This window comes from Salmo salar, chromosome ssa10 (genome assembly GCF_905237065.1).
Source record: "Salmo salar chromosome ssa10, Ssal_v3.1, whole genome shotgun sequence".
NCBI classification, from domain to species: domain Eukaryota; kingdom Metazoa; phylum Chordata; class Actinopteri; order Salmoniformes; family Salmonidae; genus Salmo; species Salmo salar.
In genome coordinates, this window is record NC_059451.1 from 124184125 (window position 1) to 124211183 (window position 27059).

The following is a 27059-nucleotide window of genomic DNA, read 5'->3' on the forward strand; positions in this document are numbered from 1 at the left end:
GTCCAGCGTCCTCTACTCGTATTGGTCAGGGTGGCTGATGGAATTTCAACTCGTCCACAAGCCCGAGGCTTTTCAGACGTGGTTAGTAGAAAATGTGCAAAACCAGCCCGCTGGTTAGTAAAATTCTATCTTTTCACATATCGTGAGCATGGGACAGATTTCAGAACAAAGTTAGTAATAAAATGTAATAAATAAATTGTAATTATAAATAAATAATAAATTGCTTGAATGGTCAGTGCCCAAAATCCATTCAAACATCCAAGTTACAATCCCTGTAATAACCTTAACGATTCTAAGCGGTGTATTTCTAGAAGAAACATAATGACTATAGTCCTGTGCTTAGGGACACGAAGGATCTTCTTGGGATTTCTTACAGGGAGATAATAACAGTGTTTTGTAATTTCCTTGACGAAATTACACTAGTCACAGGTAAAATAATGAATGATTAAATGCCGTATAAACATTTGGGACTGTGTCCCACTGGTATCGGTTTTCTCCGATGTGCTGATTAACGGCGAAATAAACTATAAACTATCAAAATAAAGAAAGTCACACACACTCCATATATAAACTCCCAGGAATGTAATTAATTCATTTAATGGGTATTTACCAACATAAACGAATACTTTATAAATTACACGGAGTTGATATATGGAGTGTGTGACGGTCTTTATTCTGAGAGCTTCATCTCACCAAACAGTTTTACTAAAGCGTCATATTCTCCATTACTCACTTCAGTTGGTTGTTGGCTGTTACCTGAATGGCTTTGTACCAGTCCTAATAGCGTCATTTTAATGTTAGAGGATTTAAAGGGTTAGAAGTGGATGTTGTTGTTATTGTTGTTATTGTTTGGGCCCCACAAACCAGATGTTCCTATGCAGCCTACAGAGAGGGACCTACTTGATGTCTTTCTCCTCTCCTCCACGCCCACGACCCGCCTCTGGAGTACCAGCTAACTTCAGTCCTGGCTTATTCCTCTTCCCCTTGAGTAGGAGAAATGGGAGGAAAGAGGAGGAGAGGAGGGGAAGGAAGAGGAGGGTAGGAGAGGAGAGGAGAAGAGAAGAGAAGAGAGGAGAGGAGAGGAGAGGAGAGGAGAGGAGAGGAGAGGAGAGGAGAGGAGAGGAGAGGAGAGGAGAGGAGAGGAGAGGCAACATGTTAGTGGTTAGCAGAGATCTGCCCTCTGTAATCTGTCTTTGTGTTCTACTAAATTTGAGTGTAACTGCCTATCCTTTCATTTCCTGAGTTGAGCTCGCACCCACACACACACACACACACACGATCCAATTATCTCAGGGTAGAGCGTCGCCTACCTGAAGGTCTCTGACTGACTGCTCATCCAAATCAAATCAAATCAAATGTGAAAGAGGAGCCTCATTTTGTTCCTTTTTGATGATCACAAACTGACCTGCCCTTTACATGGAACTGCCTGTTAACACCATCAGACCACCAGACCATCAGACCACCAGACCAACAGACCATCAGACCATCAGACCACCAGACCATCAGACCACCAGACCACCAGACCATCAGACCACCAGACCACCAGACCATCAGACCACCAGACCACCAGATCATCACACCAACAGACCATCAGACCACCAGACCATCAGACCACCAGACCACCAGACCATCAGACCACCAGACCACCAGACCACCAGACCATCAGACCACCAGACCACCAGACCACCAGACCATCAGACCACCAGACCACCAGACCATCAGACCACCAGACCACCAGACCAACAGACCACCAGACCATCAGACCACCAGACCACCAGACCACCAGACCACAAGACAATCAGACCATCAGACCACCAGACCATCAGACCACCAGACCACCAGACCACCAGACCATCAGACCACCAGACCATCAGACCATCAGACCATCAGACCACCAGACCACCAGACCATCAGACCACCAGACCATCAGACCACCAGACCACCAGACCACCAGACCAACAGACCACCAGACCACCAGACCACCAGACCATCAGACAATCAGACCATCAGACCACCAGACCACCAGACCATCAGACCACCAGACCACCAGACCATCAGACCAACAGACCATCAGACCACCAGACCATCAGACCATCAGACCACCAGACCATCAGACCAACAGACCATCAGACCACCAGACCATCAGACCACCAGACCACCAGACCACCAGACCATCAGACCACCAGACCATCAGACCACCAGACCATCAGACCACCAGACCACCAGACAATCAGACCACCAGACCACCAGACCATCAGACCAACAGACCACCAGACCATCAGACCACCAGACCACCAGACCATCAGACCACCAGACCATCAGACCACCAGACCACCAGACCACCAGACCAACAGACCATCAGACCACCAGACCACCAGACCACCAGACCAACAGACCACCAGACCACCAGACCATCAGACCACCAGACCACCAGACCATCAGACCACCAGACCATCTGACCACCAGACCATCAGACCATCTGACTGTATTTATAGTATAGTGGACTGTATTTACAGTAAGTGGACTGTATTTACAGTATAGTATACTGTATTTACAGTATAGTGGACTGTATTTACAGTATAGTGGACTGTATTTATAGTATAGTGGACTGTATTTACAGTATAGTAGACTGTAGTTATAGTATAGTTGACTGTATTTACAGTATAGTGGACTGTATTTACAGTATAGTGGACTGTATTTATAGTATAGTGGACTGTATTTACAGTATAGTGGACTGTATTTACAGTATAGTAGAAAGTATTTACAGTATAGTAGACTGTATTTATAGTATAGTGGACTGTATTTATAGTATAGTGGACTGTATTTACAGTATAGTGGACTGTATTTACAGTATAGTGGACTGTATTTATAGTATAGTGGACTGTATTTACAGTATAGTGGACTGTATTTACAGTATAGTGGACTGTATTTATAGTATATAGTATAGTGGACTGTATTTATAGTATAGTAGACTGTATTTACAGTATAGTGGACTGTATTTATAGTATAGTGGACTGTATTTACAGTATAGTGGACTGTATTTATAGTATAGTATACTGTGTGTATAGTACTGTAGACTGTATTTATAAAGGAGTGGACTGTATTTACAGTATAGTGGACTGTATTTACAGTATAGTGGACTGTATTTATAGTATACTGTGTGTATAGTACTGTAGACTGTATTTATAAAGGAGTGGACTGTATTTACAGTATAGTAGACTGTATTTACAGTATAGTGGACTGTATTTACAGTATAGTGGACTGTATTTACAGTATAGTAGACTGTATTTATAGTATAGTATACTGTGTGTATCGTACTGTAGACTGTATTTATAAAGGAGTGGACTGTATTTATAGTATAGTATACTGTGTGTATAGTACTGTAGACTGTATTTATAAAGGAGTGGACTGTATTTACAGTATAGTGGACTGTATTTACAGTATAGTGGACTGTATTTATAGTATACTGTGTGTATAGTACTGTAGACTGTATTTATAAAGGAGTGGACTGTATTTACAGTATAGTAGATTGTATTTACAGTATAGTGGACTGTATTTACAGTATAGTGGACTGTATTTACAGTATAGTAGACTGTATTTATAGTATAGTATACTGTGTGTATCGTACTGTAGACTGTATTTATAAAGGAGTGGACTGTATTTATAGCATAGTAGACTGTGTGTATAGTATAGTAGACTGTATTTACAGTATAGTGGACTGTATTTATAGTACTGTAGACTGTATTTATAGTATAGTAGACTGTATTTACAGTATAGTGGACTGTATTTATAGTACTGTAGACTGTATTTATAGTATAGTAGACTGTATTTACAGTATAGTAGACTGTATTTATAATATAGTGGACAATATTTACAGTATAGTGGACTGTATTTACAGTATAGTAGACTGTATTTATAATATAGTGGACTGTATTTACAGTATAGTGGACTGTATTTACAGTATAGTATACTGTATTTACAGTATAGTGGACTGTATTTACAGTATAGTGGACTGTATTTATAGTATAGTGGACTGTATTTATAGTATAGTGGACTGTATTTACAGTATAGTGGACTGTATTTATAGTATAGTAGACTGTATTTATAGTATAGTGGACTGTATTTACAGTATAGTGGTTTGTATTTATAGTATAGTGGACTGTATTTATAGTATATAGTATAGTGGACTGTATTTATAGTATAGTGGACTGTATTTATAGTATAGTGGACTGTATTTACAGTATAGTGGACTGTATTTATAGTATAGTGGACTGTATTTATAATATAGTGGACTGTATTTACAGTATAGTGGACTGTATTTACAGTATAGTGGACTGTATTTATAGTATAGTGGACTGTATTTATAGTATAGTAGACTGTATTTACAGTATAGTGGACTGTATTTATAGTATATAGTATAGTGGACTGTATTTATAGTATAGTGAACTGTATTTACAGTATAGTGGACTGTATTTACAGTATAGTGGACTGTATTTATAGTATAGTATACTGTGTGTATAGTACTGTAGACTGTATTTATAAAAGAGTGGACTGTATTTACACTATAGTAGACTGTATTTATAGTATAGTATACTGTTTGTATAGTACTGTAGACTGTATTTATAAAGGAGTGGACTGTATTTACAGTATAGTGGACTGTATTTATAGTATAGTGGACTGTATTTATAGTATAGTGGACTGTATTTACAGTATTTTGGACTGTATTTACAGTATAGTGGACTGTATTTATAGTATAGTGGACTGTATTTACAGTATAGTGGACTGTATTTACAGTATAGTGGACTGTATTTACAGTATAGTAGACTGTATTTATAGTATAGTATACTGTGTGTATAGTACTGTGGACTGTATTTATAAAGGAGTGGACTGTATTTATAGTATAGTAGACTGTATTTACAGTATAGTGGACTGTATTTCTAGTACTGTAGACTGTATTTATAGTATAATAGACTGTATTTACAGTATAGTGGACTGTATTTACAGTATAGTGGACTGTATTTACAGTATAGTGGACTGTATTTATAATATAGTGGACAATATTTACAGTATAGTGGACTGTATTTACAGTATAGTGGACTGTATTTACAGTATAGTGGACTGTATTTATAATATAGTGGACAATATTTACATTATAGTGGACTGTATTTACAGTATAGTGGACTGTATTTATAATATAGTGGACTGTATTTACAGTATAGTGGACTGTATTTACATTATAGTGGACTGTATTTACAGTATAGTATACTGTATTTACAGTATAGTGGACTGTATTTACACTATAGTGGACTATTTATAATATAGTGGACTGTATTTATAGTATAGTGGACTGTATTTATAGTATAGTAGACTGTATTTACAGTATAGTGGACTATTTATAATATAGTGGACTGTATTTATAGTATAGTGGACTGTATTTATAGTATAGTGGACTGTATTTACAGTATAGTGGACTGTATTTATAGTATAGTGGACTGTATTTACAGTATAGTGGACTGTATTTATAGTATAGTGGACTGTATTTATAGTATAGTGGACTGTATTTATAGTATAGTAGACTGTATTCACAGTATTGTGGACTGTATTTATAGTATATAGTATAGTGGACTGTATTTACAGTATAGTGGACTGTATTTACAGTATAGTGGACTGTATTTATAGTATACTGTGTGTATAGTACTGTAGACTGTATTTATAAAGGAGTGGACTGTATTTACATTATAGTAGACTGTATTTATAGTATAGTATACTGTGTGTATAGTACTGTAGACTGTATTTATAGTATAGTAGACTATTTACAGTGTAGTAGACTGTATTTATAGTATAGTGGACTGTATTTACAGTATAGTGGACTGTATTTATAGTATAGTGGACTGTATTTATTGTATAGTGGACTGTATTTACAGTATTTTGGACTGTATTTACAGTATAGTGGACTGTATTTATAGTATAGTGGACTGTATTTACAGTATAGTGGACTGTATTTACAGTATAGTGGACTGTATTTACAGTATAATAGACTGTATTTATAGTATAGTATAGTGTGAGTATAGTACTGTAGACTGTATTTATAAAGGAGTGGACTGTATTTATAGTATAGCAGACTGTGTGTATAGTATAGTAGACTGTATTTACAGTATAGTGGACTGTATTTATAGTACTGTAGACTGTATTTATAGTATAGTAGACTGTATTTACAGTATAGTAGACTGTAGTTATAGTATAGTTGACTGTATTTACAGTATAGTGGACTGTATTTACAGTATAGTGGACTGTATTTACAGTATAGTTGACTGTATTTATAATATAGTGGACTGTATTTACAGTATAGTGGACTGTATTTATAGTATAGTGGACAGTATTTATAGTATAGTGGACTGTATTTATAGTATAGTGGACTGTATTTACAGTATAGTGGACTGTATTTACAGTATAGTGGACTGTATTTATAGTATAGTGGACTGTATTTATAGTATAGTGGACTGTATTTATAGTATAGTGGACTGAATTTATAGTATATAGTATAGTGGACTGTATTTATAGTATAGTGGACTGTATTTACAGTATAGTGGACTGTATTTATAGTATAGTATACTCTGTGTATAGTACTGTAGACTGTATTTATAAAGGAGTGGACTGTATTTACAGTATAGTAGACTGTATTTATAGTATAGTATACTGTGTGTATAGTACTGTAGACTGTATTTATAAAGGAGTGGACTGTATTTACACTATAGTGGACTGTATTTATAGTACTGTAGACTGTATTTATAGTATAGTGGACTGTATTTACAGTATAGTGGACTGTATTTATAGTATAGTGGACTGTATTTATAGTATAGTGGACTGTATTTACAGTATTTTGGACTGTATTTACAGTATAGTGGATTGTATTTATAGTATAGTGGACTGTATTTACAGTATAGTGGACTGTATTTACAGTATAGTAGACTGTATTTATAGTATAGTATACTGTGTGTATAGTACTGTAGACTGTATTTATAAAGGAGTGGACTGTATTTATAGTATAGTAGACTGTGTGTATAGTATAGTAGACTGTGTGTATAGTATAGTAGACTGTATTTACAGTATAGTGGACTGTATTTACAGTATAGTGGACTGTATTTATAGTATACTGTGTGTATAGTACTGTAGACTGTATTTATAAAGGAGTGGACTGTATTTACATTATAGTAGACTGTATTTATAGTATAGTATACTGTGTGTATAGTACTGTAGACTGTATTTATAGTATAGTAGACTATTTACAGTATAGTAGACTGTATTTATAGTATAGTGGACTGTATTTACAGTATAGTGGACTGTATTTATAGTATAGTGGACTGTATTTATTGTATAGTGGACTGTATTTACAGTATTTTGGACTGTATTTACAGTATAGTGGACTGTATTTATAATATAGTGGACAATATTTACAGTATAGTGGACTGTATTTACAGTATAGTGGACTGTATTTACAGTATAGTGGACTGTATTTATAATATAGTGGACAATATTTACAGTATAGTGGACTGTATTTACAGTATAGTGGACTGTATTTATAATATAGTGGACTGTATTTACAGTATAGTGGACTGTATTTACAGTATAGTATACTGTATTTACAGTATAGTGGACTGTATTTACAGTATAGTGGACTGTATTTACATTATAGTGGACTGTATTTACATTATAGTATACTGTATTTACAGTATAGTGGACTGTATTTACAGTATAGTAGACTGTATTTACAGTATAGTGGACTATTTATAATATAGTGGACTGTATTTATAGTATATAGTATAGTGGACTGTATTTATAGTAAAGTGGACTGTATTTACAGTATAGTGGACTGTATTTACAGTATAGTGGACTGTATTTATAGTATACTGTGTGTATAGTACTGTAGACTGTATTTATAAAGGAGTGGACTGTATTTACATTATAGTAGACTGTATTTATAGTATAGTATACTGTGTGTATAGTACTGTAGACTGTATTTATAGTATAGTAGACTATTTACAGTATAGTAGACTGTATTTATAGTATAGTGGACTGTATTTACAGTATAGTGGACTGTATTTATAGTATAGTGGACTGTATTTATTGTATAGTGGACTGTATTTACAGTATTTTGGACTGTATTTACAGTATAGTGGACTGTATTTATAGTATAGTGGACTGTATTTACAGTATAGTGGACTGTATTTACAGTATAGTGGACTGTATTTACAGTATAATAGACTGTATTTATAGTATAGTATAGTGTGTGTATAGTACTGTAGACTGTATTTATAAAGGAGTGGACTGTATTTATAGTATAGCAGACTGTGTGTATAGTATAGTAGACTGTATTTACAGTATAGTGGACTGTATTTATAGTACTGTAGACTGTATTTATAGTATAGTAGACTGTATTTACAGTATAGTAGACTGTAGTTATAGTATAGTTGACTGTATTTACAGTATAGTGGACTGTATTTACAGTATAGTGGACTGTATTTATAGTATAGTGGACAGTATTTATAGTAAAGTGGACTGTATTTATAGTATAGTGGACTGTATTTACAGTATAGTGGACTGTATTTACAGTATAGTGGACTGTATTTATAGTACAGTGGACTGTATTTATAGTATAGTGGACTGTATTTATAGTATAGTGGACTGAATTTATAGTATATAGTATAGTGGACTGTATTTATAGTATAGTGGACTGTATTTACAGTATAGTGGACTGTATTTATGGTATAGTATACTCTGTGTATAGTACTGTAGACTGTATTTATAAAGGAGTGGACTGTATTTACAATATAGTAGACTGTATTTATAGTATAGTATACTGTGTGTATAGTACTGTAGACTGTATTTATAAAGGAGTGGACTGTATTTACACTATAGTGGACTGTATTTATAGTACTGTAGACTGTATTTATAGTATAGTAGACTATTTACAGTATAGTAGACTGTATTTATAGTATAGTGGACTGTATTTACAGTATAGTGGACTGTATTTATAGTATAGTGGACTGTATTTATAGTATAGTGGACTGTATTTACAGTATTTTGGACTGTATTTACAGTGTAGTGGACTGTATTTATAGTATAGTGGACTGTATTTACAGTATAGTGGACTGTATTTACAGTATAGTGGACTGTATTTACAGTATAGTAGACTGTATTTATAGTATAGTATACTGTGTGTATAGTACTGTAGACTGTATTTATAAAGGAGTGGACTGTATTTATAGTATAGTAGACTGTGTGTATAGTATAGTAGACTGTATTTACAGTATAGTGGACTGTATTTATAGTACTGTAGACTGTATTTATAGTATAGTAGACTGTATTTACAGTATAGTGGACTGTATTTACAGTATAGTGGACTGTATTTACAGTATAGTGGACTGTATTTATAATATAGTGTACAATATTTACAGTATAGTGGACTGTATTTACAGTATAGTGGACTGTATTTACAGTATAGTGGACTGTATTTACAGTATAGTGGACTGTATTTATAATATAGTGGACAATATTTACAGTATAGTGGACTGTATTTACAGTATAGTGGACTGTATTTATAATATAGTGGACTGTATTTACAGTATAGTGGACTGTATTTACAGTATAGTATACTGTATTTACAGTATAGTGGACTGTATTTACAGTATAGTGGACTGTATTTACAGTATAGTGGACTGTATTTACAGTATAGTATACTGTATTTACAGTATAGTGGACTGTATTTACAGTATAGTAGACTGTATTTACAGTATAGTGGACTATTTATAATATAGTGGCCTGTATTTATAGTATAGTAGACTGTATTTATAGTATAGTGGACTGTATTTACAGTATAGTGGACTGTATTTATAGTATAGTGGACTGTATTTATAGTATAGTAGACTGTATTTACAGTATAGTGGACTGTATTTATAGTATATAGTATAGTGGACTGTATTTATAGTATAGTGGACTGTATTTACAGTATGGTGGACTGTATTTACAGTATAGTGGACTGTATTTATAGTATACTGTGTGTATAGTACTGTAGACTGTATTTACATTATAGTAGACTGTATTTATAGTATAGTATACTGTGTGTATAGTACTGTAGACTGTATTTATAGTATAGTAGACTATTTACAGTATAGTAGACTGTATTTATAGTATAGTGGACTGTATTTACAGTATAGTGGACTGTATTTACAGTATTTTGGACTGTATTTACAGTATAGTGGACTGTATTTATAGTATATAGTATAGTGGACTGTATTTACAGTATAGTGGACTGTATTTACAGTATAGTGGACTGTATTTATAGTATACTGTGTGTATAGTACTGTAGACTGTATTTATAAAGGAGTGGACTGTATTTACATTATAGTAGACTGTATTTATAGTATAGTATACTGTGTGTATAGTACTGTAGACTGTATTTATAGTATAGTAGACTATTTACAGTATAGTAGACTGTATTTATAGTATAGTGGACTGTATTTACAGTATAGTGGACTGTATTTATAGTATAGTGGACTGTATTTATTGTATAGTGGACTGTATTTACAGTATTTTGGACTGTATTTACAGTATAGTGGACTGTATTTATAGTATAGTGGACTGTATTTACAGTATAGTGGACTGTATTTACAGTATAGTGGACTGTATTTACAGTATAATAGACTGTATTTATAGTATAGTATAGTGTGTGTATAGTACTGTAGACTGTATTTATAAAGGAGTGGACTGTATTTATAGTATAGCAGACTGTGTGTATAGTATAGTAGACTGTATTTACAGTATAGTGGACTGTATTTATAGTACTGTAGACTGTATTTATAGTATAGTAGACTGTATTTACAGTATAGTAGACTGTAGTTATAGTATAGTTGACTGTATTTACAGTATAGTGGACTGTATTTACAGTATAGTGGACTGTATTTACAGTATAGTGGACTGTATTTATAATATAGTGGACTGTATTTACAGTATAGTGGACTGTATTTATAGTATAGTGGACAGTATTTATAGTATAGTGGACTGTATTTATAGTATAGTGGACTGTATTTACAGTATAGTGGACTGTATTTACAGTATAGTGGACTGTATTTATAGTATAGTGGACTGTATTTATAGTATAGTGGACTGTATTTATAGTATAGTGGACTGAATTTATAGTATATAGTATAGTGGACTGTATTTATAGTATAGTGGACTGTATTTACAGTATAGTGGACTGTATTTATAGTATAGTATACTCTGTGTATAGTACTGTAGACTGTATTTATAAAGGAGTGGACTGTATTTACAGTATAGTAGACTGTATTTATAGTATAGTATACTGTGTGTATAGTATAGTAGACTATTTACAGTATAGTAGACTGTATTTATAGTATAGTGGACTGTATTTACAGTATAGTGGACTGTATTTACAGTATAGTGGACTGTATTTATAGTATAGTGGACTGTATTTATAGTATAGTGGACTGTATGTACAGTATTTTGGAGTGAATTTACAGTATAGTGGACTGTATTTACAGTATAGTGGACTGTATTTACAGTATAGTGGACTGTATTTACAGTATAGTGGACTATATTTACAGTATAGTAGACTATATTTATAGTATAGTATACTGTGTGTATAGTACTGTAGACTGTATTTATAAAGGAGTGGAATGTATTTATAGTATAGTAGACTGTGTGTATAGTATAGTAGACTGTATTTACAGTATAGTGGACTGTATTTATAGTACTGTAGACTGTATTTATAGTATAGTAGACTGTATTTACAGTATAGTAGACTGTATTTATAGTATAGTTGACTGTATTTACAGTATAGTGGACTGTATTTATAGTATAGTATACTCTGTGTATAGTACTGTAGACTGTATTTATAAAGGAGTGGACTGTATTTACAGTATAGTAGACTGTATTTACAGTATAGTGGACTGTATTTATAGAGGATAGTAAGTTAGTTATCTGTTGATATCCCTCTAGACTCATCTCTTCAGTAGGTCCTATGATTGAGTGTAGTCTGGCCCAGGAGTGTGAAGGTGAACAGAAAGGCCCTGGAGCAATGAACCGCCCTTGCTGTCTCTGCCTGGCTGGTTCCCCTCTCTCCACTGGGATTGTCTGCCTCTAACCCTATTACAAGGGCTGAGTCACTGGCTTATGGTGCTCTTTCATGCCGTCCCTAGGAGGGGTGCGTCACTTGAGTGGGTTGAGTCACTGACGTGATCTTCCTGTCCGGGTTGGTGCCCCGCCTCGGGTTCGTGCCGTGTTTGGGAGATCTTCGTGGGCTATACTCGGCCTTGTCTCAGGATAGTAAGTTGGTGCTTGAAGATATCCCTCTAGTGGTGTGGGGGCAGTGCTTTGTTAAAGTGGGAGGTGTCATATCCTGCCTTGTTGGCCCTGTCCGGGGATATCCCGACCCCTCCTGTCTCAGCCTCCAGTATTTATGCTGCAGTAGTTTATGTGTCGGGGGGCTAGGATCAGTCTGTTATATCTGGAGTATTTCTCCCGTCTTATCTGGTGTCCTGTGTGAATTTAAGTATGCTCCCTCTAATTCTCTCTTCTCTCGGAGGACCTGAGCCCTAGGACCATGCCTCAGGACTACCTGGCCTGATGACTCCTTGCTGTCCCCAGTCCACCTGGACGTGCTGCTGCTCCAGTTTCAACTGTTCTGCCTGCAGCTATAGAACCCTGACCTGTTCACTGGACATGCTACCTGTCCCAGACATGCTGTTTTCAACTCTCTAGAGACAGCAGGAGCGATAGAGATACTCTCAATGATCGGCTATGAAAAGCCAACTGACATTTACTCCTGAGGTGCTGACCTGTTGCACCCTCTACAACCACTATGATTATTATTATTTGACCATGCTGGTCATTTATGAACATTTCAACATCTTGGCCATGTTCTATTATAATCTCCACCCAGCACAGCCAGAAGAGGACTGGCCACCCCTCATAGCCTGGTTCCTCTCTAGGTTTCTTCCTCGGTTTCAGTTTCCTAGCCATCGTGCTTCCACATCTGCATTGCTTGCTGTTTGGGGTTTTAAGCTGGGTTTCTGTACAGCACTGTGTGACATCGGCTGATGTAAAAAAAGGCTTTACAAATACACTTGATTGATTGTTTCTGGCACCAGCCTGCCAGGTCTCTGACCTTCTCCCCAACGGCTGTCTCATCGTCGTCGGTGATCAGGCCTACCACCGTCGTGTTGTTGGCAAACTTAATGATGGTGTTGGAGTCGTGATTGGCCACGCAGTCGTGGGTGAACAGGGAATACAGGAGGGGATTAAGCACGCACCCCCGAGGGGGCTCCCGTGTTGAGGATCAGCGTGGCAGATGTGTTGTTGCCTACCCTCTACACCTCGGTCCGCCCCGTCAGAAAGTCCAGTTGCAGAGGGAGGTGTTCAGTCCCAGGGACCTTAGCCTAGTATTGACCTATAGGGAACTATATTGTTGAATGCTGAGCTGTAGTCAATGAACAGCATTCTCACGTTGGGGTTCCTTTTGTCCAGGTGGTAAAGGGTATTGTGGAGTGCAATAGAGATTGCATCATCTGGGGATCTGTTGGGGAGGTAAGCGTACAGGGTGTCTGGGATGATGGTGTTGATGTGAGCCATGACAAGCCTTTCAAAATAGTTCATGGCTACAGATGTGAATGCTACACGGCGATAGTCATTTAAGATAGGTTACCTTGGCAATCTTGGGCACAGGGAACTATAGTGGTCTGCTTGAAGCATGTAGGTATTACAGACCGGGTCAGGGAGAGGTTGAAAATGTCAGTGAAGAAACATGCCAGTTGGTCAGCACATGCTCTGAGTACACGTCCTGGTAATCCGTCTGGCCCTGCGGCCTTGTGAATGTTGACCTCTTTAAAAGTCTTATATCGGCTACGGACAGCGTGATCACGCAGTTGTCCGGAACAGCTGGTGCTCTCAAGCATGGTTCAGTGTTGCTTTCCTCGAAGCGAGCATAGAAAGCATTTAGCTCCCCTGGTAGGCTCGCATCACTGGGCAGCTCACGGGGGTGGGGGTTCCATGTGTAATCCGTGATAGTTCGCAAGCTCTGCCACATCCAACAAGTGTTAGAGCCGATGTAGTAGGATTCGATCTTTGTCCTGTATTGATGCTTTGCCTGTTTGATGGTTCATCGGAGGGCATAACGGGATTAATGTCTGGATTAATGTCCCGCTCCTTGAAAGCAGCAGCTCTAGCCGTTAGCTCAGTGTGGATATTGCCTGTAATCCATGGGTTCTCGTCAACTCTCCTCTCCTCTCCTCTCCTCTCCTCTCCTCTCCTCTCCTCTCCTCTCCTCTCCTCTCCTCTCCTCTCCTCTCCTCTCCTCCTCTAGGTGTATAGCCTCCTGTAGTAGAGGTCTGGAGGGGCTTGGTTGAGTTCTGGCTTGGTTGAGTTCTGGCTTGGTTGGGTTAGCTACTACACTCCAGCACTGACAGCAGGCCTTTATATGGCTCTGATTAAGTGCTCTTGACAGGAGAAGGCTAAATTTGAGAACAAGGTCAGGTCATCAGCATCAGAGTTCAGTTTAGGAGCATGTCGAGTGACCTATGCGACTGCGAGTTTTGTGCCAGTGTTCGTACGGAATTCGCTAGAAGCATGACCACGCCATAGTCCATCAGTCAAACATGTACAGTTTACAGGCTTCCTAAGCAAGTGGAAGATGCATTCATGATACCGAAGAAAATACTACCAAAATAACATTTCAGTGACATTCAGAACACAGGGGAGACAAAAACAACTTCCAACAAAACATAAAACCACACCGACATACACACCATCACACAACGACATACACACCATCACACAACGACATACACACCATCACACAACGACATACACACCATCACACAACGACATACACACCATCACACAACGACATACACACCATCACACAACGACATACACACCATCACACAACGACATACACACCATCACACAACGACACACACACCATCACACAACGACATACACACCATCACACAACGACATACACACCATCACACAACGACACACACACCATCACACAACGACACACACACCATCACACAACGACATACACACCATCACACAACGACATACACACCATCACACAACGACATACACACCATCACACAACGACATACACACCATCACACAACGACACACACACCATCACACAACGACACACACACCATCACACAACGACACACACACCATCACACAACGACACACACACCATCACACAACGACATACACACCATCACACAACGACACACACACCATCACACAACGACACACACACCATCACACAACGACACACACACCATCACACAACGACATACACACCATCACACAACGACACACACACCATCACACAACGACACACACACCATCACACAACGACACACACACCATCACACAACGACATACACACCATCACACAACGACATACACACCATCACACAACGACATACACACCATCACACAACGACATACACACCATCACACAATGACATACACACCATCACACAACGACATACACACCATCACACAACGACATACACACCATCACACAACGACACACACACCATCACACAACGACACACACACCATCACACAACGACATACACACCATCACACAACGACATACACACCATCACACAACGACACACACACCATCACACAACGACATACACACCATCACACAACGACATACACACCATCACACAACGACATACACACCATCACACAACGACACACACACCATCACACAACGACACACACACCATCACACAACGACATACACACATCACACAACGACACACACACCATCACACAACGACACACACACCATCACACAACGACATACACACCATCACACAACGACATACACACCATCACACAACGACATACACACCATCACACAACGACACACACACCATCACACAACGACATACACACCATCACACAACGACATACACACCATCACACAACGACATACACACCATCACACAACGACATACACACCATCACACAACGACATACACACCATCACACAACGACACACACACCATCACACAACGACACACACACCATCACACAACGACATACACACCATCACACAACGACATACACACCATCACACAAACGACATACACACCATCACACAACGACATACACACCATCACACAACGACACACACATCATCACACAACGACATACACACCATCACATAACGACATACACACCATCACACAACGACATACACACCATCACACAACGACATACACACCATCACACAACGACATACACACCATCACACAACGACATACACACCATCACACAACGACATACCCACCATCACACAACGACATACACACCATCACACAACGACACACACACCATCACACAACGACACACACACCATCACACAACGACATACACACCATCACACAACGACATACACACCATCACACAACGACATACACACCATCACACAACGACATACACACCATCACACAACGACATACACACCATCACACAACGACATACACACCATCACACAACGACATACACACCATCACACAACGACATACACACCATCACACAACGACACACACACCATCACACAACGACACACACACCATCACACAACGACATACACACCATCACACAACGACATACACACCATCACACAACGACATACACACCATCACACAACGACACACACACCATCACACAACGACACACACACCATCACACAACGACACACACACCATCACACAACGACATACACACCATCACACAACGACACACACACCATCACACAACGACATACACACCATCACACAACGACATACACACCATCACACAACGACATACACACATCACACAACGACACACACACCATCACACAACGACACACACACCATCACACAACGACATACACACCATCACACAACGACATACACACCATCACACAACGACATACACACCATCACACAACGACACACACACCATCACACAACGACATACACACCATCACACAACGACATACACACCATCACACAACGACATACACACCATCACACAACGACATACACACCATCACACAACGACATACACACCATCACACAACGACACACACACCATCACACAACGACACACACACCATCACACAACGACATACACACCATCACACAACGACATACACACCATCACACAACGACATACACACCATCACACAACGACATACACACCATCACACAACGACACACACATCATCACACAACGACATACACACCATCACATAACGACATACACACCATCACACAACGACATACACACCATCACACAACGACATACACACCATCACACAACGACATACACACCATCACACAACGACATACACACCATCACACAACGACATACCCACCATCACACAACGACATACACACCATCACACAACGACACACACACCATCACACAACGACACACACACCATCACACAACGACATACACACCATCACACAACGACATACACACCATCACACAACGACATACACACCATCACACAACGACATACACACCATCACACAACGACACACACACCATCACACAACGACACACACACCATCACACAACGACATACACACCATCACACAACGACATACACACCATCACACAACGACATACACACCATCACACAACGACACACACACCATCACACAACGACACACACACCATCACACAACGACACACACACCATCACACAACGACATACACACCATCACACAACGACATACACACCATCACACAACGACATACACACCATCACACAACGACATACAAGTACTTGTTTCCATACTTGTCCACGCCAATCAGCGCTCCTGTTTTCACATCATTTGCCCTGAATAACTGAACAAATAAGCCTTTCACACTGTAGTACACATCAATACTGTACTATATAGTAACACTGTAGTACTCATCAATACTGTACTATATAGTAACACTGTAGTACTCATCAACACTGTACTATATAGTAACACTGCAGTACACATCAATACTGTACTATATAGTAACACTGTAGTACTCATCAACACTGTACTATATAGTAACACTGCAGTACACATCAATACTGTACTATATAGTAACACTGTAGTACACATCAACACTGTACTATATAGTAACACTGCAGTACACATCAACACTGTACTATATAGTAACACTGTAGTACACATCAATACTGTACTATATAGTAACACTGTAGTACACATCAACACTGTACTATATAGTAACACTGTAGTACTCATCAACACTGTACTATATAGTAACACTGTAGTACTCATCAACACTGTACTATATAGTAACACTGCAGTACACATCAATACTGTACTATATAGTAACACTGTAGTACACATCAACACTGTACTATATAGTAACACTGTAGTACACATCAACACTGTACTATATAGTAACACTGCAGTACACATCAATACTGTACTATATAGTAACACTGCAGTACTCATCAACACTGTACTATATAGTAACACTGCAGTACACATCAATACTGTACTATATAGTAACATTGTAGTACACATCAATACTGTACTATATAGTAACACTGTAGTACACATCAATACTGTACTATATAGTAACATTGTAGTACACATCAACACTGTACTATATAGTAACACTGTAGTACACATCAATACTGTACTATATAGTAACACTGTAGTACTCTTCAACACTGTACTATATAGTAACACTGCAGTACACATCAATACTGTACTATATAGTAACATTGTAGTACACATCAATACTGTACTATATAGTAACACTGTAGTACACATCAACACTGTACTATATAGTAACACTGTAGTACACATCAATACTGTACTATATAGTAACACTGTAGTACACATCAACACTGTACTATATAGTAACACTGTAGTACTCATCAACACTGTACTATATAGTAACACTGCAGTACACACCAACACTATAATATATAGTAACACTGTAGTACACATCAATACTGTACTATATAGTAACACTGTAGTACACATCAACACTGTACTATATAGTAACACTGCAGTACACACCAACACTATAATATATAGTAACACTGTAGTACACATCAGTACTGTACTATATAGTAACACTGTAGTACACACCAACACTGTACAATATAGTAACACTGTAGTACACATCAATTCTGTACTATATAGTAACACTGTAGTACACATCAATACTGTACTATATAGTAACACTGCAGTACACACCAACACTATACTATATAGTAACACTGTAGTACACACCAATACTGTACTATATAGTAACACTGTAGTACACATCAACACTATACTATATTGTAACACTGCAGTTCCTGAGCAGACAGAGCAGAGTGAATTTCTGACAGCCAAGAACAAGCTAGTTATTCATTTATCATTCAACACCATCATAAAATGTTTAGGAAGGTAGAGAGAGAGAGAGAGAATGGGTGGAGGAACCGGAGGGAGGATAGAGGGAAAGGGGGGAAAGAACAGAAACTATAAAATGAGAGACAGCCAGCAAGGAAGAGGAAATACCAGGAAAAAAGGAGGGACAAGAGAGGGGGGTGAGAGAGAGATGGAAACAGAGACAGAGAGAGAGGAAGGAGGAGAGGGGAGAGGCCAGGAGAGCTAGCTGGTTCTCTGCAGGCTTTTTTAAAACACCCTGTGATGTGAATCCTCCCAGGTCCCTCCAGGCCCCAGGACACTCAGTGTTCAATGCCACCACCACAACACACCTTCCCTCTCTTCCTCTCTCCTCCTCCTCTCTACTTCCCCTCTCCTCCTCTTGTGGTTCAATTCCCCAAGGGATCACGCACACGCAATGTTTTATGGGCTCTTAACCAATTGTGCTATTTTGTGTGTTTTTTTCACATTGTATGTAACTTATTTTGTACATAATGTTGCTGCTACAGTCTCTTATGACCGAAAAGAGCTTCTGGACATCAGAACAGCGATTACTCACCTCAAATTGGACAAAAAATATTTTTTTCTTTAATAAGTCGGACGAGAGGAATTTACTTCAGACACCCGACGAGGTCCTCATCCCCATCATTCGCAGGAGAAAGAGACGGAGATATCGCGGAAGGAGATCGGGGTGCCTTGTAAGTATCCGGCGACGAGTGGCTAAACTATCTTTGCCATCGGTACTATTGGCCAACGTACAATCGCTGGATAATAAAGTGGACGAACTACAAGCACGTACATCCTACTAACGGGACGTTAAAAACTGTAATATCTTATGTTTCACCGAGTCGTGGCTGAACGACGACATGAATAACATACAGCTGGTGGGTTATACACTCTATCGGCAGGATAGAACAGCAGCCTCTGGTAAGACAAGGGGTGGAGGGCTATGTATATTTGTAAACAACAGCTGGTGCACCTTATCTAAGGAAGTCTGTAGGTTTTGCTCGCCTGCGGTAGAGTATCTCATGGTAAGCTGTAGACCACACTATCTACCTAGAGAGTTTTCATCTATATTCTTCGTAGCCGTCTATTTACCACCACAAACCGATGCTGGCACTAAGACCGCACTCAACAAGGTGTATACGGCCAAAACCAAACAGGAAAACACTCATCCAGAGGCGGCGTTCCTAGTGGCCGGGGACCTTAATGCAGGGAAACTCAAATCTGTTTTACCTCATTTCTACCAGAATGTCACATGTGTAACCAGAGGGAAAAAAACTCTAGACCACCTTTACTCCACACACAGACGCGTACAAAGCTCTCCCTCGCCCTCCATTTGGCAAATCTCACCATAATTTTACCCTCCTGATTCCTGCGGACAAGCAAAAATTAACCTGTTATGGCTAGGGGGCAGTATTTTCACGGCTGGATAAAAAACGTACCCGATTTAATCTGGTTACCACTCCTACCCAGTAACTAGAATATGCATATACTTATTAAATATGGATAGAAAACACCCTAAAGTTTCTAAAACTGTTTGAATGGTGTCTGTGAGTATAACAGAACTCATTTGGCAGGCAAAAACCTGACAAGGTTTCAGGCAGGAAGTGGCCTGTCTGACAAGGTGTCATTCTTCTTGTCTCTGTTTATTGAAGAGTGAGGATCTTAGCTGTCCCGTGACACTTCCTACGGATGCCATAGGGTCTCAGAAGGCGGCAAAAAGCTGAATCGTGGCTTTGCAGGCTCTGGCTGAAACAAAGTAGCGCGTTTGGGTAGTGGCTGGTTACAGTACTGTGAGACTCAGGCTCGTGCCCGCGTCGACCGAAAGCTCTGTTTACTTTCCTCTGTTTAGCTAAAAGGAGATTCCGGGTGGAATATTATCGCTTTTTTACGAGAAAAATGGCATAAAAATGGATTTTAAACAGCGGTTGACATGCTTCGAAGTACGGTAATGGAATATTTAGATTTTTTTTGTCACGAATTGCGCCATGTGCACGACCCTGATTTACCATTTCAGGTAGTGTCTGGGACGCACGAACAAAACGCCGCTATTCGGATATAACGATGGATTATTTTGGACCAAACCAACATTTGTTATTGAAGTAGCAGTCCTGGGAGTGCATTCTGACGAAGACAACAAAAGGTAATGAAACTTTTATAATAGTAAAGCTGATATTGGTGAGTGCTAAACTTGCCGGGTGTCTAAATAGCTAGCCCGTGATGTCTGGGCTATGTACTTAGAATATTGCAAAATGTGCTTTCACCAAAAAGCTATTTTAAAATCGGACATATCGAGTGCATAGAGGAGGTCTGTATCTATAATTCTTAAAATAATTGTTATGCTTTTTGTGAACGTTTATCGTGAGTAATTTAGTAAAATGTTAGCGAATTCCCCGGAAGTTTGCGGGGGGTATGCTAGTTCTGAACGTCACATGCTAATGTAAAAAGCTGGTTTTTGATATAAATATGAACTTGATTGAACAAAACATGCATGTATTGTATAACATAATGTCCTAGGGTTGTCATCTGATGAAGATCATCAAAGGTTAGTGTTGCATTTAGCTGTCTTCTGGGTTTTTGTGACATTATATGCTAGCTTGAAAAATGGGTGTCTGATTATTTCTGGCTTGGTACTCTGCAGACATAATCTAATGTTTTGCTTTCATTGTAAAGCCTTTTTGAAATCGGACAGTGTGGTTAGATAAAGGAGAGTCTTATCTTTAAAATGCTGTGAAATAGTCATATGTTTGAAAAATTGAAGTTTTTGTATTTTAGAGGAGTTTGTATTTCGCGCCACGCCCATCATTGGATAATGGAGCAGGTGTTCCTAGCGGAACGTCTAGATGTAAGAGGTTAAAGCAGGAAGCACCAGTGACTCTAATAAAAAAGTGGTCAGATGAAGCAGATGCTAAACTACAGGACTGTTTTGCTAGCACAGACTGGACTATGTTCCAGAAGTCTTCCGATGGCATTGAGGAGTAGGAACACAAAAGGGAAACCTATGTTAGAATGCTGTTCATTGACTACAGCTCAACGTTCAACACCATAGTGCCCTCAAAGTTCATCAATAAGCTAAGGACCCTGGGACGAAACACCTCCCTCTGCAACTGGATCCAGGACTTCCTGGACGCACCCAGGTGGTAAGGGTAGACAACAACACATCCGCAATGCTGATCCTCAACACGGGGGCCCCTCAGGGGTGCATGCTCAGTCCCCTCCTGTACTCCCTGTTCACCCACGACCGCGTGGCCAAACACGACTCCAACACCATCATTAAGTTTGCCGATGACACAACAGTGGTAGGCCTGATCACAGACAATGACGAGACAGCCTATAGGGAGGAGGTCAGAGACCTGGCCGTGTGGTCCAGGACAACAACCTCTCCCTCAACGTGATCAAGACAAAGAAGATGATTGTGGACTACAGGAAAAAGAGGAATGAACACGCCCCCATTCTCGTCAACGGGGCTGTAGTGGAGCAGGTCGAGAGTTTCAAGTTCCTTGGTGTCCACATCACCAACAAACTAACATGGTCCAAGCACACCAAGACAGTCGTGAAGAGTGCATGACAAAGCCTATTCCCCCTCAGGAGAATGAAAAGATTTGGCATGGGTCCTCAGATCCTCAAAAGGTTCTACAGCTGCACCATTGTGAGCATCCTGACTGGTTGCATCACCGCCTGGTATGGCAACTGCTCTGCCTCCGACCGCAAGGCGCTACAGAGGGTAGTGCGTACGGCCCAGTACATCACTGGGGCAAAGCTGCCTGCCATCCAGGACCTCTATACCAGGCGGTGTCAGAGGAAGGCCCTAAAAATTGTCAAAGACTCCAGCCACCCTAGTCATAGACTGTTCTCTCTGCTACCACATGGCAAGCGGTACCGGAGCGCAAAGTCTAGGTCCAAGAGGCTTCTAAACAGCTTCTACCCCCAATCCATAAGACTCCTGAACACCTAATCAAATGGCTACCCAGACTATTTGCATTGCCCCCCCCCCACCCTCTTTTACACTGCTGCTACAGTACTCTGTTATTATCTATGCATAGTCAATTTAATAACTCTACCTACATGTACATATTACCTCAATTACCTCGACTAACCGGTGCCCCTGCAGATTGACTCTGTACCGGTACTCCCTGTATATAGCCTCCACATTGACTCTGTACCGGTACTCCCTGTATATAGCCTCCACATTGACTCTGTACCGGTACCCCCTGTATATAGCCTCCACATTGACTCTGTACCGTAATACCCTGTATATAGCCTCCACATTGACTCTGTACCGTAACACCCTGTATATAGCCTCCACATTGACTCTGTACCGTAACACCCTGTATATAGCCTCCACATTGACTCTGTACCGTAATACCCTGTATATAGCCTCCACATTGACTCTGTACCGTAACACCCTGTATATAGCCTCCACATTGACTCTGTACCGTAACACCCTGTATATAGCCTCCACATTGACTCTGTACCGGTTCCCCCTGTATATAGCCTCCACATTGACTCTGTACCGTAACACCCTGTATATAGCCTCCACATTGACTCTGTACCGGTACCCCCTGTATATAGCCTCCACATTGACTCTATACCGTAATACCCTGTATATAGCCTCGCCTTTTGTTATTTACTGCTGCTGTTTAATTATTTGTTACTTTTTTTTTGTATTTTTTTGTATTTTTCCTAAAACTGCATTGTTAAATAAAGGCTTGTAAGTAAGCATTTTCACTGTAAGGTCTACTACACCTGTTGTATTCGACGCATGTGACAAATATTTTTTGGGGGGGGATTTGACATGAAGGCCAAACCTCAGCCATGGAGGACTGTGAAGAGAGTCTCTCATTTCACATCCCTGAGAAACCACTTAAATCTAATTTGAACCAATCCAGTCTTCATGTCACCAGACTGCTTTATTATTCACTGTGCTGTGTGGCTATGTGCCAGGAGGTTCAACATAGCCACACTACTAATTATAGCACCAGCAACAAGATACTAACACTCTCTAGTCTTGAAGAAATCCTCTTCCACTATGAAACCATCACAGGCTCAATGGAGCATGTCATGAAGAGACATGACAGCACTATGCAGTAATTGAGGAGGAGGAGGAAGGGGAGGAGGGGGAAAAGGAGGCAGTGGAGGAGGAGGAGGATGGAGGAGGAGGTGGAGGAAGACGAGGTGGAAGACGAGGTGGAGGAGGAGGAGTAGGAGGAAAGGGGCGGTGTGAAGAAAGAGAGAAATTGGAAGGAGAGAAGGACGGAGAGATAGAAGGACAGAATAGAGAAATAGAAGGACAGAATAGAGAGATAGAAAGAGAGAATAGAAAGACAGAATAGAGATATATACTGCTCAAAAAAATAAAGGGAACACTTAAACAACACAATGTAACTCCAAGTCAATCACACTTCTGTGAAATCAAACTGTCCACTTTGGAAGCAACACTGATTGACAATACATTTCACATGCTGTTGTGCAAATGGAATAAACAACAGGTGGAAATTATAGGCAATTAGCAAGACACCCCCAATAAAGTAGTGGTTCTGCAGGTGGTAACCACAGACAACTTCTCAGTTCCTATGCTTCCTGGCTGATGTTTTGGTCACTTCTGAATGCAGGCGGTGCTCTCACTCTTGTGGTAGCATGAGACGGAGTCTACAACCCACACAAGTGGCTCAGGTAGTGCAGCTCATCCAGGATGGCACATCAATGCGAGTTGTGGCAGAAAGGTTTGCTGTGTCTGTCAGCGTAGTGTCCAGAGCATGGAGGCGCTACCAGGAGACAGGCCAGTACATCAGGAGACGTGGAGGAGGCCGTAGGAGGGCAACAACCCAGCAGCAGGACCGCTACCTCCGCCTTTGTGCAAGGAGGAGCAGGAGGAGCACTGCCAGAGCCCTGCAAAATGACCTCCAGCAGGCCACAAATGTGCATGTGTCTGCTCAAACGGTCAGAAACAGACTCCATGAGGGTGGTATGAGGGCCTGACGTCCACAGGTTGGGGTTGTGCTTACAGCCCAACACCGTGCAGGATGTTTGGCATTTGCCAGAGAACACCAAGATTGGCAAATTCGCCACTGGCACCCTGTGCTCTTCACAGATGAAAGCAGGTTCACACTGAGCATGTGACAGACGTGACAGAGTCTGGAGACGCCGTGGAGAACGTTCTGCTGCCTGCAACATCCTCCAGAATGACCGGTTTGGCGGTGGGTCAGTCATGGTGTGGGGTGGCATTTCTTTGGGGGGCCGCACAGCCCTCCATGTGCTCGCCAGAGGTAGCCTGACTGCCATTAGGTACCGAGATGAGATCCTCAGACCCCTTGTGAGACCATATGCTGGTGCAGTTGGCCCAGGGTTCCTCCTAATGCAAGACAATGCTAGACCTCATGTGGCTGGAGTGTGTCAGCAGTTCCTGCAAGAGGAAGGCATTGATGCTATGGACTGGCCCGCCCGTTCCCCAGACCTGAATCCAATTGAGCACATCTGGGACATCATGTCTCGCTCCATGCACCAACACCACGTTGCACCACAGACTGTCCAGGAGTTGGCGGATGCTTTAGCCCAGGTCTGGGAGGAGATCCCTCAGGAGACCATCTGCCACCTCATCAGGAGCATGCACAGGCGTTGTAGGGAGGTCATACGGGCACGTGGAGGCCACACACACTACTGAGCCTCATTTTGACTTGTTTTAAGGACATTACATCAAAGTTGGATCAGCCTGTAGTGTGGTTTTCCACTTTCATTTTGAGTGTGACTCCAAATCCAGGCCTCCATGGGTTGATAAATTGGATTTCCATTGATTATTTTTGTGTGATTTCGTTGTCAGCACATTCAACTATGTAAAGAAAAAAGTATTTAATACGATTATTTCATTCATTCAGATCTAGGATGTGTTATTTTAGTGTTCCCTTTATTTTTTTGAGCAGTGTAGAAAGACAGAATAGAGAGAAAGAAAGACAATAGAAAGACAGAATAGAGCTATAGAAAGACAGAATAGAGAGATAGAAAGACAGACAGACAAAATAGAGAGATAGAAAGACAGAATAGAGAGATAGAAAGACAGAATAGAGAGATGGAAAGACAGAAAGACAAAATAGAGAGATATAAAGACAGAATAGAGAGATGGAAAGACAGAAAGACAGAATAGAGAAATAAAAAGACAGAACAGAGTGTGGCAGACCAGGGGGTTTGGTCAAGACATTTACCCAGATCAGACACGGACAGAGTAGGATTAGCTCAGTTTCAAGGGTGTTTATTTAAATAATAGACTAAAAAGAAAAGGATAGGTCTCCCCCATGAAACCCTCTCTGGGATACCGTCTTCGGGGTTCCGGGTCTGGCTGTATCCTGTCAGGCACAAAACTGAACTCCCTCTTGTTGCCTCTGCAACCGTCAACAATAACACGGGAGTCCTTTCTTCCCCCACTCTCCCAGTGTGCTGCCCTTCTGGCAGCTTTATGGATCTTGCACAGCTGGTGAGCAATCCGCCCTTGATTACTGACCAGCTCCCAATCAGCCCCAATTAGTCCTGGCTGGAGAGCCCGTCGAGACCTGGCACGTCCAGCAGATGGAGCCGTCACTTGGT

At 40.2% G+C, this 27059-nt stretch overlaps 1 protein-coding gene across 1 annotated transcript in view; it reads right to left on the reverse strand.

Moving 5' to 3' along the window:
• Nucleotides 1-712: 712 nt before the first annotated feature.
• Nucleotides 713-27059, reverse strand: part of LOC123724533 (synaptotagmin-7-like) — a 149729-nt gene continuing 123382 nt past the window's right edge. Inside the window, exon 3 of the mRNA XM_045688695.1 lies at nucleotides 713-983. Coding sequence (XP_045544651.1) covers nucleotides 897-983 — 87 coding nt within the window. The 3' untranslated portion in view covers nucleotides 713-896. The remainder of the gene's footprint in view (nucleotides 984-27059) is intronic.